General features: G+C 50.7%; 1 protein-coding gene across 1 annotated transcript in view; it reads right to left on the reverse strand.

The window, feature by feature from the left end:
• Window positions 1-1,964: 1,964 nt before the first annotated feature.
• The window catches only part of COL6A2 (collagen, type VI, alpha 2), a 23,610-nt gene continuing 10,451 nt past the window's right edge, over window positions 1,965-15,123 (reverse strand). Inside the window, 10 exon segments of the mRNA XM_010088179.1 lie at window positions 1,965-2,427; window positions 2,430-2,924; window positions 11,340-11,378; window positions 12,197-12,649; window positions 12,893-13,045; window positions 13,606-13,651; window positions 13,909-13,944; window positions 14,235-14,297; window positions 14,533-14,595; window positions 14,981-15,016. Of these exon segments, the coding sequence (XP_010086481.1) occupies window positions 2,327-2,427; window positions 2,430-2,924; window positions 11,340-11,378; window positions 12,197-12,649; window positions 12,893-13,045; window positions 13,606-13,651; window positions 13,909-13,944; window positions 14,235-14,297; window positions 14,533-14,595; window positions 14,981-15,016 (1,485 nt within the window). The 3' untranslated portion in view covers window positions 1,965-2,326.

Genomic DNA, 15,123 nt, shown 5'->3' on the forward strand with positions numbered 1-15,123 from the left:
TGATGCTAGCTGTTAACGTGGATCCCACCGCCTGTAGAAGTCCTTAAATTTTGTGTGAGCTTTCCCATCTGCCCAGGGAATTCCCCAGGCTGGTCAGGGAACACTGTAACTTCCTCCTTTCTGCACTATATGCGTTGCCATCCTCCAGGCCGGGGTAATAACCAAAAGGAAAAAGTGGTGAACTCTCTTTCTGAAGTCCCTGAGCAATAGCCATGGGACAGTGTCATGCTTGCTAGGAAAGGTGAAAAGCTTGGCAGTGCTTTCACCACACCAATTTTAACACAGGGATGCTTTTGCCACTGTTTTATTTTTGGTTTGCCCCATCATCATGGCTCAAGAGGAGCCTTCCCAGCCCCGTTATCAAGAGGGCTTTGCTGTCAGCCAGTGTGACTGCCCACTGGACCCAGTGGCTTAAACATGAGCCGCTCACTGTGGCAGAAGGGATCTCCAAAATAGCTAGCGCAGCCTGACTCACCCAGATTTGCTGCTAGCGCAGCCTTGTTTCCCCTTTTTTCACTGCTGGCTGTGCACCTGTGTGTGCTGGGGCAGTGGGATTTCACTCCTGCAGCTCGTCTCTGGATGAGGTCGTGTTTTGTGCTGCGATCCTCAAGGCTCCCCTACAGTTCTCCTTTCTGAAGGAGGGAAAACATAGCGGTGAGAATGCAGCACATGTGGCTGCAGCTCCCACTGCCGTGCCTGCCCTGGCTTGTGCCCATGCCGGGACCCCTTCCCTGCCCCCCCTCTGCACCCTGTGCCTGGGGAGCCCTATGCACAACCCGCACCCTGCCCAGCCTCTCCTCCCCATCCCACCTCCACCACCTTGGAGAAATGCCCCGGTCCTCAGAGGGTTCTCCTGCCCCGTTGTCCTGGCTTGAGACACACAAGTGTTGGATGCAAGAGGGGCTGAAGAAAGCACGGGTAAAGCCCAACTTAGGTGCAATGCCACCTTGATTGTGGGGAAAGGCCCAGTCCCCTCAAAGAGGGGCACCCGAGCTCTCCTCGCCCATGAGCAGGTGAGGAACATGAAGCAGGTGAGGAGCAAAGTCTTTGTCGTGCTGAGAGATCATGGTGTGGATGGGAATTGCGGGGGTGTGGGGTGAGGGGGCAGAGGAATAGGTCTGCGTGGGGACTGCTGGAGACAGTGGGGAGAGCTGGAGGGGCTGTCAGTGTCCTGTGGTCCTTCAGGTGGTCAGCAGCACCCATGACCCCCGTGCTGCGGGGACCCCTGGTCTTGTGCTCCAGCATTTGTGAGGAGAGGCGGGATACAAACTTCTCTGGACGTATCAGCTTAGCACCAGGAGAATGAGCTGCTCGTTAAAAATAATTTTTAAAAAAGAGACAAACTACAGAATAGAGAGGCTTTTTCAGGACAGGGTGAAAAGGGTTTATTTGTTTATTTTTTGCAGCACAATTCAAGTTCAAATCTGGGCATTGCTCAGCAGATACCGGTGGGAACCACATTGGGGTGACAGGGAGGCAGCTCCGTCGGCTGCCCACTATTTTGTGAGATGCTGAGAGGCATGCTGCCCCTCTCACCCATGGTTTTGGGTGCAATAATAAATGAACAGGTTCTGATGAAGGTCAGAATGGCAGAAGGAAGCAAGGGAGATATGGCCCACAGGAAAATTAAGATCTTAAGTACAATCGGTGAAATTTAGGATTGATAAAGCTCCAAAAAGAGCATCTTCAGGCAACTGTAGAAGGCAGCAAAACCTCTTACCATCCAATCGCTCCCAGGAAAGAGGAGCAAGCCACCAAGGGCCATGCAAAAGGAAAGCAAGTGGCTGACCATTTCAAGCAGCATGTGATGTGTCATAAACTCGCTCAGTTCTCTCAGGATAGAAGTAGAAAGAGAACAAAAAAGATGAGATAATATGGAAAAGGATTTGTAAAGAATGGGGATGTTACAACCATGAAGCTCCTCCCAGGACACTGAGGGATATTGAGAGTTTTTGAGAACTAGAGATGATAATTTGTCCTACTACACTGGGAAGGTTTCTCCCTTCCCTGACAAACCCTCCTAGGATTACAGTACATACACAAGGCATGGCTTAGTAAGCGTAAAGCTTTACAGAAGTATGTTGTATGGCTCTGTATCCTGCTTTGATCTTGGTTTTAATTAGCACCATAAATGTAAGATACATGACTTTTGCTCATGAAAATCAAAAAAAGAGCTCTGGATTTTGGGTTAGAAAGGAGGACCCAGAGGGCAGCTGCTCTGGGCCAGCTCAGAGTTGCTAGCAACCATACAGAGGGGGAGGAAATGAAACAGGTACTATCAGGGGTGTGTATACTGGTGAGAGAAGGACATGTACACTCCCTTCATTTAACATATCCACCTAATGAACCTGTCGAAGAAGCTGGGCTGGGAGAGGCTGTCATAGTCCTTCTCCCGGAAGATGGCTGCCCGGTCTCCAAGACCAAGCTATCCATGTCTACGTCACTCCCAAGAGCCACTACTGTGGGCATGACATCTTGCTTCTTCATGGAGTTGATGGCCTCCTCTAGGTTCTTGCTTCCTGTGATGCCGTCAGTGATGAAGACAAAGGAGAGCTCAGCATTGCGCCGGGCAAGTCGCTGCCCATCTCCTGGGCTGAGCACAATGTTGTTGACGGCGTGTATAATGGCTGAGCCGATGTTGGAGGATGAGTCCAAGTACTTGATCTGCGCCAGGGCATTGGAGATTTCCGTCAGGTTGTAGGTCAGTGGGAAGACCACGTTCTGGTCCCTCTCGCTGCCGTACTGCAGCAGTGCAATCCGGGCATTCATATTGTCACTGTTGCTCCTGGCTAGAGTGAGCTGTCGAGCCACCTCCTCCACGAAGCGGTGGGCCCTGTGGAAGTTCTGCTCCCCGATCCTTTCAGAGCCATCGAGCAAGAAGACAACGTCAACAGGGCGCTGTGTGCACTGGGCCACCGCAAGCTCTGCAGGAGAAAGAAGATGACAAGAGTTGGGAGCATAATAAAGCCTACAGGATAAGGCTGGGGCTTGCCTTGGGCAGTTTGGTCCTCCATACATCTTTATCCAAAGAAGGACCAGCCTCACTATGCTGCCAAAGCCCGTCTTTGCAGCTGGTGATGTAGGAGCTTGGCTTCTGATGCCCTCAGCTCCTGGGAACTGTGTCTTAATGAATGTTAATTCTGGGGGCCATGACAGACCTCCATGAAATTAAACAGGTCTGTGCATGGCAGTCCCAAAATTGCATCCACCTTCTTACAGCAGTTCCCAGCTCTTATCTGTAAGAGGAATATCCAGAGGTTAATGGTAGGCAGTGTCTGCAAACCTCTTGGTTACTTCTAGAGAGTGGTTTACTTTCAGAGGTATTCTTCACACACAGATTTGTAGGAGGAAACCTGTTTGCATACCTTTCACTCAGATTAGTTTAATCAGCAATCGCTAATTCTTGAAGAGCTTATAAACGTAGGGTCACAAGGTTGGAAAAAAAGACTATCCTTCTCAGTGTGCCTGTTCACAGTAAAGTAGCTTTTGTCATATGCAACAGACCAATATTTGAGTGAAACACAGCGGGACATTGTTCTTCAGGCACTGAGAACAGCATCTGTCCACAAAGGGGGGGAGGGCACATGAATATGTACAGCAAATGAACTCAGAAAAAAAAGAAGAAAATAGCTATCTTCTGAGTCAGCTGTTAGTTAGGGACCATTATCTCGTTCCTTTGCTAGTTACGTGTATTGCACGTGGTGTTCCTCTGCGTGCACTGCTTCTCCGAGAAACACTTCAATTTCTGCCCTGTTGAATTTTCTGAGTTTGCTTCTCTGCTGAAAGCACTAGTCAGGAATACAATTCCAACAGCTGTATTGATTTGTGATGTACCTGCTGCAGCTGGCCACCCCCTGAGCTGGCAGTGGGGCAATGGCCATATCACTGCCAAGTGATTCTGCAGCTCTAAGACTGAATCTCGAAAGGGTAAAGTCCTGGCACCGATGTCGCATTGTGTTGCATGACTGGCAAGGAAAAGGAGATTCTAGAGCAGCCCCAGCTTGAGTATCCATTTCTGGCAACCAGGAGTAACTTTTGGGATATTGGGATAGGAGTATCACATTAGGTTGAATTTCTCTACCATGAGAAAACCCAACTTGACAAAGTGCTTCCTCAGTGCTGCATGCCTGGTGGGGTGCTGAATCAGTGTCACTCCTTGTACGAGCTGAGCAACCAATGGATCACTGTCTAGCATATGAGTACAGTCAACATTTGGCAAACGGTGAAGTTATATTTTAAGCAAAGTAGATACATGCACTCTCAAGACAGTGTCCAACATGAATCCAACAGCTCAAGACAGTGTAGCAGAAACTCTGATGGTGCATATCATTGAGCTCGCAGGCTATTTGGCACTACTTCCACCCATGATAAACCAGTCAAACCTGATGCAGGAACTTCTGCTGGTACTTATGGTTTAACCTAACTCACTGGACATAGCAAAAGGCTGTGGTTGTTTCTGCATCATGTTCCCTGACCTTGTAGACTTGTGTTTCTCCTTAGCCCACAGTGTAAAACATATCTACAACGACGGCATGCCTTGAATGGTGATTACAGTACATTGTCTTACTGAGAATGACAGCTCCTGCAATGCCAGTTCTGACTGCAGCAGAAACCGATCTCCAAGCGATGCATTTTCCCCCGTTAGCTTTTTGAATATCACATTTCCAAATTCATCTGCGCTACTACACTCCTTTAAAGCAATAAAGGAACGTACTCACCTCTGCCCAACCTTCCTTGAGAAGTGATGTCTAAAGGTACATTGATGCTGCGGTTCCTGGTGCACAGGCGCTGCTGCCACAAGGATACTTTGCCTTGGCAGCACCTGCACTCCTGGTCCTCACCTGCTCTGAGCAGTTGTGGAGGGAGAAAGGAAGGAAGGCATGTCCCTTGCAACCACACATCCAAAATCTATGTCGGGATCTGCAAAAGCAGGTGGAAGCACGCGGGTGGGAGTGAAGGTTGCATATCGTGTTGGAGAAGTGTTACCAGTCTGTCTCCCCTGACGCTTGTCTGCACGTAGTCATGTTTCTTGAAACAAGCAAGATTCACCTGCCTCCCACATGACCTAAAGCAAGCTTGAATTGCTCCTAGTTAAGCAGACTATGGCTATGAGTAGCATCACTCCATGGAGCTTTATTGAGACTGTACACACATCTGGCTCTGCAGGCAGCCCCTCCTGCAGGAGCGCTCCCCAGGGACACTCTGCTTGCTGCTTCAGCCCTCACGGTTGGAGAGGGCTGCTTTTGAGCTCTGTGATGCCTTTACATATGAGGAACGTAATAAATGAGAGGCAGCACAGCAAAGCTTGGGTTTGTCCTGTTCAGTGTCATGCTTTGGTTGCAGCTTGTTCCCGTTTCTGGAAGGCCGAGGACCTGAGCACCCTTTCCTGCAGTAAGGAACAAGGTTCTTACTTAGCCTTAACTGGGAGATAAGTTCTTGGAGGCATCTGCCATGAATTAGGTCAACTAAAACCTTCACATCGTGCTTTTAATTGGCGCACTGATCCTTCTCATGCGGCTTACAGCAAGGCACAGATGCCCATAGCTCATCATACTGCACACCATGTGCTAGGACACAGCTGAGAACGTCTAACAGAGATAGCACAAAAAGCAGAAATACCATTGATTTTCCTGCAACCCATCTAGCTACGTGCATGTGCAGAGTAACCCCACCCATTCACATCATTTTCCTGCTTCTTCTAAAACCCAGGTAACTTGTATTTCCTCCATTGTTTCACAGTGTTGACAGTGGAGATGATGGGGACTGACCTCCCAGTCCTTTCTGGGGTTTTCCCCTTTCACAACCCCTCCCGTGTCTTTGGGGAGGTGTGAACTGTCCTTTCTCCAACCCCTGATGTGTGTTCTTCCTTTGCCCAAGAGCTTCGCTGGAGGAATTGCTGCTGTGATTAAATCTGTCTGGTGTTATCAGAGGGATTAGCCAGGATTATATGGGCAAAACACCACTACACCCACTTGCCTGTGACTAACACAGGCCAACACAAATAGTGCTCAAGCAAAGAGATATTTTCTCTCCCCCCGCTTTTTTTTTTCCTCCATAATGAGCTGAAGGTTTTCGAGAGCTGAAAAAGTTTGTTTCCAATGTTGCACTGCTTTGCCAGGAAATATTTCCAAAGGAAATGAAATAAACAGCCTCTGTGCGATGAGGTCTGAACACCCTTTGCTGAAGTCTTGTTCAGCGAGATGTCCCAGCCCTGCAATGTTCTCTTCAAATGAGTATTTCTTTGGGGCCTTTCCTCTAGCATCATGGCTGGAGCAGCTGAACTACTCCGAGTTCAGTCCTCTTACTTGCCTCCCAGCAGTCTAAGTCACATGCTAATTTTGGGGTAACAATCAAAACAGAGCAGGGAGCCTGGCTTTGCACAGACTATCTGGAATATGTGGATTATGACTAGAATTTGGCATATGGACTGAGACACAGGCAGATCCTTATCCTTTTACCTTCACCTAAAACTCTGAGCACACCTTGTAAAACTCTCTGAAGTCTTTTCCTTCCATTATACACAATCAGCAGAGTCCTCTGAGCTCCCTGTCCCTATAGACTTGGAGCAAAAAGTGCTGAAAACTTGGGAGAAAGAACGTTTTTGTGCAACACGTCTGCAGCCTGTCGCTGGATGGCTTCAAGCCTAGACTGGCAAGCCCCAGACGCTGAAAACACTGTAAGAAGTTCAAGGTTCCTTGTTCCAATTCCCATGCCTGAGCTTGCCTACAGTATAGCAACTGGCTTCACTTTACACACTTGGAAATGCCCAACTGCATTTTTGAAGACCATACATCACCCTTCTGCCCATGAAATATGACATTTGCTCAGTATACTTTATTGCAATAATACCATGTCAGTTAGAGAGGCTGCAAAACTCACTTGCTGGCAGTAAACACTTCTAACTCTTGCATCTGCACGTGAAATGCCATTTTCTCTTCTTAAGGCTGGAGAGGATGGTAGTTATTTCGGAGGCAGGAATGGCAATCACCTGCCTGACTTTGTGAAAACCAGGGGCAGCTGAACTTAGGGAAATATCACTCCTCAACGCACGTACCAGCAGCGCAAGTGTACTACTAGTCTGTAGTCTCTCTGAACCAAAGTAGCACTGGGGTATGTGTTGGATGGACTATACTACATCAGGTTTAAATACTTGCTTTTAAATAGCTCACGTAACGTGTCACAGAGGTTTGACTGTGCAGTCATGGATTTTTGCTTTGGACAGCCTGGTCCTACATAACCTCTACCTCTTGGGTATGAACAGGTACATGTTGCTAATCAAGACAGAAGAAACACAAATGTACAAGCAGAGAAAAAGGCCAGAGGGAGCTCATACAGCTTCTGAGAGAAGCACTCCCCAGGTTTTTGTGCTCTTGATGGAAAGCCAGGTTTGTGCCCTCTCCCATATTCTTTGCTCTTTCCCCTCAATATCCACAACTGTCCATGGAATGGTTGCACAGAGATACTCACTGCGGCGGGAGGAGTTGCACCTTGCTTTGCCAGTCTTGCCGCACAAATAGTTTGCAGGACCCAAAGAGAGCCCTCATGGTGACCCAGCACAAGGATGGAGAAGATGCTTCAGAAGCAGTTAGCAAATGCATACGTAGGAAGGCGTGGGAAAAGCACAACGTAAGGCTCTCTGCAAACGAGGGGCTTGCTCTGGCCCTCAGCCACACTTGTGCCAGCAGCCTCCTTGGGGGAGCATGGTGCTGGCGTGTGGCTGGGGGCTGGGGCACGCCAGCCTGCTGGAGCAGCGTGGGAGTATGGGAGGGGAGCAGCGTGGCTGGCTCAAAGACCGAGGCAGTGAAGCTCCTCTGCAGAAAAGCAGCGGGCAAAGCAAGAGCATCTCTGGACACTGCTGGAGTAAGCTGCCATGCTCATCAGCCAGCCAAGCCGGAGAGGACTGCTCCTGTGTCCTGTCCCTGACCGAGCACAACCAAGCCATTTCGCTGCCTGTATTTCTCCTAAAGGAAAAGCATCTACCAATGTACCTGTCCCCTCTGCCAAACAGGCACACAAGGAAAGATGATTGCCACCTCCACTGAACCTCTGCCTCCACCTTCTTCACGCGATCTCTAACAGAGCTGTCAGCAAAGCCCTAGCACGGTTTCTGGGTCCCCCACAATCTCGGTGTGCACCATTTTGAAGGTGTCAATGAACAAGTCCATCCACTCTTGCCGCTCATTTCCAGTGGCAAACTTGGCTTTTTCGGCGGTAAAGGCCAAAGTGGCCACCAGCTGGGTGTACATGCTGGGGTCCTGGGTTTCCCGCGTGGAGTTTAGGAACTGGGCGATCGAATGTATGGTGCTGGGGAAATCTATGTTGACTCCCTCTTCCATGGGGCGGAAAATAAGTGGGTTTACGTTCCCAGGGTTCCTGTCATCTGCAAGTGAGCGTCAAAAGAATATTTTCAGGGCTTTCTAGCAATGGCTGTGTCTCTGAAAGCTACCTGGCTTTCCTATGTACACTGTACCAGAGAAGAACAGAGCTAATGAGGACAGAGAAGTAAAGACCAAAGCCAGATTTTAAATCTTTCTGCCATGTTTGTGTCTGAGGAACTGTGGGATTTGTACTGAAATCAGTCACACATTGACCAAGAAACTTCAAAAAATTACATGAACCCTTAGCTGCCTGGTTCCTTCCTACTCATCCAGCATGGGCATGATGGAGAAAGAGCAGCGCTCAGGAAGAGGGACACAAGGTCCAGCTTCTTTCTGCGTATGGGATTTAGCCATCATGCAGCTTCAAACTCTGTTACACGCAAACCATACACATGCTGTGCAGACATAAAGACATCTAAGGGACAGCATTATGTGAACTCCTGCCTGGCATTCAGTCTGCTGTGCTTTGGCTGGAGCCACTGCCCTGTGACGTGCAATGTTCCTGTGCAGTGTTTGGGCTAGTCAGGACCCCGAGAACCTCCATCTCTATCTGGCTGTGCTGAGCTTAAATTTGAATAAAAACCCAAAGCTCCAAAGCAAAGCCTTTTGCGTGGGTTAGACAGAGCCTCACAGAGCGTCATGCAGTTTCTATCAAAGCAAGTCAGTTCGGATTCGCTAAGCATTTAACACGTTTAACGCTCCAGCATCCTGTTAGCACCACAGTAATCGATGGGAGGTAACAGGGAGACAGGGTCTGCCCTGGAAACAGGAAAACCTGTGTTTCCTTAGGCAAAGCACTGAGGCAGCATCTGCAGATGTGAACCCCAAGTGGCGACGTGCCTGGCTCTACAAGGCAGCAGGGAGGAAGCCGGGGTGTACGTAATACCTGTCCCTCTCTGTGCTCTGCTGACAATACTCAGGCTGGAGCTGGGGTACCCAGCATGAGCAATTGATTTGCTCCTTAAAGAGCCAGGACTGCAACTCTGACAGCCACGGGGCCAAGAACAGGGCTGGGTGTAGCTACCTCCCTGACATGTCCTACAGCTGGACACACGCGTTGGATGTGCACAAAGCTCACTCACACACCCCGCGAAGGGTGCCACCTCCCTCCAAAGAGTTTGCACTTGACTTGGCACCAACTCTTGAGATGTTCTTGGAGATCCAGAGGAAGCTGAGCACTGGGCAGACAAGCCCCAGGCTCTCTCAGGTGCCTTATGTCACATCCCATCCAACATGTTCCCTCACCACTACAGAAATGTGATCATTGCAAATCCTTCTAGATGATGAAAGCAACGCATCACAGACCATCCAATGTGGCGAACAGAAGGCACCTTGCCCAAAGGCCACTGAATTCCTGGGTATCACTTAAAACCAGATGTACCAGGCCTAGAACAGATCCTTGCACACCAGGACAACTTTTGCCCATGCTGAGATGGGGGTACTGGCACTTTCACAGTAGGCCCACACCTACCCAGCCACGTCACTCCACCTCCCAAGTCCTCTGGGGTGCAGGTGTAGGGCCCACACTTGGCCTGGACCACCTGTGGCATGGCTTGAGGGATTCACCCAAGAGAGAACCCCGTCAGATGCCTCCTCAAGCCATTTTTCGTCTGGTCCCCAGGACTGTCAGGTACCAGTGAACTGTTCTCACCTTGTGCCAGGAGCAGAAACACCCAAGTGCACTACAGGGAAAGGACCACCAACTTCACCATGTTTTGGAAGGCTTTGATGGCCCAAGCCTAGGAGAACAAGAGCGTGCCACTGCTTGGGTCAGTCTCTCTCCTGCAGTGTTCCTTAGAAACGGGGAGGCTGCAAAGACCAAAACCTTTGAAGACACCTGAGCAATCACCAGCATGGCATGGGAAATTCACCTCCTCACGTACGGATCCGCAGGACAAAGCTCCTCAGAGGACACCTGCAGAGGAGCCCGTGTCGATAGCTCAGCATCACAGCATGGCCAGGTGCAAGTACTCAAAATACTACAGAGAGATTTTAGATGGGGATAGTGATGTCTTTTCTGTCTTCAGATTTCTGAGCATCCTTGGACCAGTTTTCCTTTGCTTTGTACGGAAATGAAGGGACTTCTTAGAAAATTAAAGTTGAGATTCTGTACAATACTGAGTCGAGGCTGGGGACTTTCACAAAAGCATATTCACGGCAAGAGTAGAGACAAATATTGCAAGAACTGTCAAAACTTTGTCCCATATAAACTTTGTGTATATCAGCAAACAGTGCATCTGTTGTATTTGAACAGGCACAGATACCCAGACAGACAGGGTCTCTAGGAGTTCAGGTTGCAGATCTGCCCCTTAACAAGCAAAATGGGATCAAGTAAAGCTACCTGCAGCAAGCAGCAGCTGTCTCCTTTATACCAGAGGATCCTTACAGCCTTTTTCCTTTAATCCGGCACCCTGAGTTAATTGCTAATCATGTACAGCCAGCGTTAGAGAAGCCAAAGCCTTGGGTCCACTATGGTGTCATTTTCCAAATGGTCCCTACTCCCCACTCTGCCCTCATCACTCCCATGAGCATCCTGCCCAGTGCTGCAGGATGGGCTCTGCATTTCAATTTCATGGGGGTGGGAGAGTTTAGCAAGGGGGTTTTGATTTGACGTACAATAGAGACATGGAACAAGTGACAAATTAATTGCCGAGTTGGGAGGTCAAAACCTGGTGGCTCCTAGGGATTGGGACAGGGAGAAAATACCAGGGCTGAGCCATGCTGGTGCACGAACATGGGGCACTCGTACCTACCTGCGCAGAGAACCCAGAGAGAGAGGAAAAGAGCAGGAGATGAAACCCTGGAGCCTCGCCCCATGTAAAGTATCACTATTTCTCAGACTCCTGCCATCCAAAGGGAATGAACAGGGTTGCACGTCCCCCTCCTACTCCTGAGACTTGGGCACTGTGCCCTGCACCTACCACTTGGTGCAGATGGCGTGCAGCTACTTGTAATGTTTACCTGTCTGACAGGGCAGCTCCGGGCAGACAATCTGTGGATCTGGAAGTAAAAGAAACAAGGAAAATTGAGTGATGTGCTGCCATCCCCCTTCATGGCTTGCACAGTCAGTGTGGCAGGGCAAGGTCTCTTACAAGGGGAAAGGACTGCAAAGGGCTCCCCCAAAAGGCTGGCCTGTATCTGAGGAAGGACTGTTTATCCAGGGCTACATAAAGGTCAGCTCCTGCCATGAACTATAGAATCCTAAAATCATAGACTGGTTTGGGTTGGAAGGGACCTTAAAAGCCAACCCTCCTGCCGTGGGCAAGGACACCTCCCACTAGCCCAGGTTGCTCAAAGCCTCATCCAGCCTGGCCTTGAACCCCTCCAGGGATGGGGCATCCACAGCTTCTCTGGGCAACCCAGGCCACTGCCTCACCACCCTCACTGTAAAAAATTTCTTCCTAATATCTAATCTAAATCTACCCTCTTTCTGCTTCAAACCGTTACCCCTCATCCTATTGCTACACCCCCTGATCAAGAGTCCCTCCCCATCTCTCCTGTAGCCCCCTTTCAGCACTGGAAGGTGCTGTAAGGTCTCCCCGGAGCCTTCTCTTCTCCAGGCTGAACAACCCAAACTCTCTCAGCCTGTCCTTGTACGGGAGGCACTCCAGCCCTCTGACCATCTTTCTGCCTCTCCTCTAAACTCGCTCCAACAGGTCCATAATGAATGACCCAGCTTATGAGCTACTGGCCAACCTGCTGGGACAATGCATTGGTTCTCTGCAATCATTGCAATGTACCATATATGCCCCCCATCCCAAACCCTGGGTGTGAAAACTCCAGTTCCAGTAAGAACTGTGTAAGGGACAGGTACAGACCTGGGCATAGCACATCCTCCATCTTGTCAATGAATTCCTCTGCCACCAGGTCTGAGAAGAGCCTCATCTTCTGGACTCGCTGGGGTTCATTGCAGGCGATGGAGACCAGGGTCTCGCTCTGTTCTGGCTGATCAAACATGTCTCCAATGCCAATGGTGTTGACAACCACATCTCTACCACAGAGAGCCCCTAGGTTCTTGTCATCATCCCGGGGGTCGTAGCGCCCATCCGTGATCACCACAGCAAACACTTGGGCTTTCTCTCTCCTGCTTTCCTTGATGAGCTTGTTGTAGGCAAACTGAAGGGCAGACGGTGTCCAGGTGCCTCCAGCGATCCACTCCAGGCGCTTCACTGCTTCCTTGAAGCTCGACAGTGAATTGATGCGCTCGTCATCAAGCTTGATGGCTTCGAAGGTCCCTTCATGACTGTACTGCACCACCCCAACACGGGCACCTGCCAATGAAGTGTCACTTTACTTGGCTTTGCATCCTCAGTGAAAACTGCTTTCATATCAGCAAAGAGCTGCCCAATTGGCCTACAAAGCTGGGAAGGGAAGCGGGAAGAGCAGAAACTGCTGAGAAAATGCTGGACAGATGGATTGCAGCCCAGGGCAGCTACAGACAAACGTGGAAGCTGGAGGGATCCATGACCCTTTTCTTTTCCCTGTGCCCACCTCTGTCCCCACACAGTCCAGACCTGTCTGCGACTTGGGGTCCTTGGCTATAGAGCCCAGCCGGCTGACCACGTTGACAACAAAATTTTTCTCCAGGGTGAAGTTGGTGTAGCCAATACTCTCTGAGCTGTCTATGACAAACATGATGTCCAAGGCACCGCAGCGCTTCTCACAGTCTGGGGAAAGGGACAGAAGGAGATAAAAACAAAGGTCAGTGATGGTGGGGACAAGAGCCATCAGAGCAGAAGAGACCATCTATTGGAAGATGGAGACTGTTAGCACCACACCAAGCATCTGCAGGGTTTGTAGTGCTGCTAGGGAGGATTTTACATGCATCTCTCTGTCAATGTGTATCAAAAGAAAACTCTTCAATCTTGCTGTGCAATACTCTAGCCTATCATCTGGGCCATGCAACTCTATATTACAGCTCACTGCGACGGCAGAGCTAAATTTTGGGGGGTAAGCCACGCTGCCTCTCCAGTGCCACTGCACTCAGTGGTGGGCTGGGACCAACACGAGCAGGGAAGGACTTCCCGCGGTGTCTCCTCTGCAGGGTACAGCACTGTACAGAGCAGCAAAGAGCCCACAATGCCAGTGGCTCAGTGTAAAAGGCAGCTCATGTGGCAGAGCTCCCTCAGGGGAGCTCCTGAAGAAGGAAGCAGCCTTTGGTGACCCCCTTTCACCACCCCTCGAGTGGTCATTCCCCTGCCCCAAGGAGAGGTGATGGTCTGCTCACCACAGCATCCGCACGTCTCTCGCACGTAGGTCATCACATCACAGTCCTGCCAGCAAAGGGGTGCAGGGTGAATGCCTTCCATCCCTTACGCAGCATCCCTCCCCTCTAAGGGAAAGGGTGTCCTTTCCCCTCCCACCCTGCTGGCCCCCTCCCCTCTTTCCTTGGCTCCCATGGGAACCCACAGGCCCCCTCCACCAGGTAGCAGCAGGACCCGATGCCCCGTTTTGTTCTCAGGCTACGCATGGCAAAGCCACAGTTGCCCCAGGAGAAAGAGCGCGGGGGCTGCAGAGCAGTGCTGCTTACAGTCAGGCCGGGATCTCCAGGTGGGCCGGGGGTCCCCTGTAAGAAGAGCATAGAGATCTCAGGCACAGTTTTTCCATGAGTTCCCTTTTTGGGAACTACACGTCAGAGCCATCAAAAGCACGGTTTTTTGCAGAGGTGTGCCATGGGAAGGGTGAGAAAGCCTCGTGGGGAGCCAGCAGACACGTCTGGCAGCTGGTGTCCCCTCCAGCAAGCCCCGCTGCAGAGAGATCCACTGGGGTTCCCTGGGCTTTAGAGCATCAAGGAGAAGTGGGGAGGAGAGGAGAGAGCTGCAGCATCTGCTCAGACACAGTGGCATGGTACTGTACCTCTGGGCCTGGTTCACCAGTTGGACCACGGGGTCCGGGCTCACCTCCTGGGCCAGGATCACCCTGGGGAAGAAGCAAAGAAGGGTCAAATATTTCTCCAGCAAGGCTAGTGATGCAGCCGCCAGTGTTCAGGGTTCCTCCTGACCCCCTTTGTCAGGCGCAGCCCTGCTAAGTGGGGCCACCAGCCTGCCACAGCTGATCTTGGGGACACGGGGCAGGCAGGAAAGAGGGAAACACAGCTGGTAGAGGTGTGGGAGGGGGATGCTGACCCCACAGGCACCCCGATTAGTCTGCTTACCGGTTCCCCCTTCTCTCCTTTGGTCCCTTGTGCTCCTTTTGGCCCAAGTTCCCCTCTTCCTCCCTGCTCAAAGGAAGGAGAAACAGATTCAGCATGGAGCACAACTGGATGTGCTCAGGCAGAGGCAGTACCACTGTGAGCCCATCAAAAACACACGCCTGCCTGGCCTGGGAAAGCATCTTCTAACACAGCAGCTCAGCGTAGAGCAAATGAGTGGTGTTTACACAGGCATTAGCTGAGAAAAAAAAAGAAGTTTTGCAATACATATTTCAGATGGTTTCAAAAGGAGGTGGGCTTGGGAGATACACCCAGGTTCTGCCGCTGCAGGGAAGGGCCAGGGCAGCTGCTGGCAGGACAGGCTCCTCGGCCACACACCCAGAGGGTTGGGCGACAACTATTGGCATTTCAGTCAGTCCAAAAAACAGGTGACAGAGACAAAATCACTCACCTTGGGTCCCGGTTGCCCTTTCTCACCCTTGTCACCCTGTGAAGGGAGAGGAGGGGTGGGTCAGCACCTGGCTGGTACACCCCACCGTGCACACGTACATCCAAAGTTTGCAGAGAGGGGCACAAAGCCGAACGGCAGGCGCA

This window comes from Pterocles gutturalis, unplaced genomic scaffold (genome assembly GCF_000699245.1).
Source record: "Pterocles gutturalis isolate BGI_N339 unplaced genomic scaffold, ASM69924v1 scaffold1892, whole genome shotgun sequence".
NCBI classification, from domain to species: domain Eukaryota; kingdom Metazoa; phylum Chordata; class Aves; order Pterocliformes; family Pteroclidae; genus Pterocles; species Pterocles gutturalis.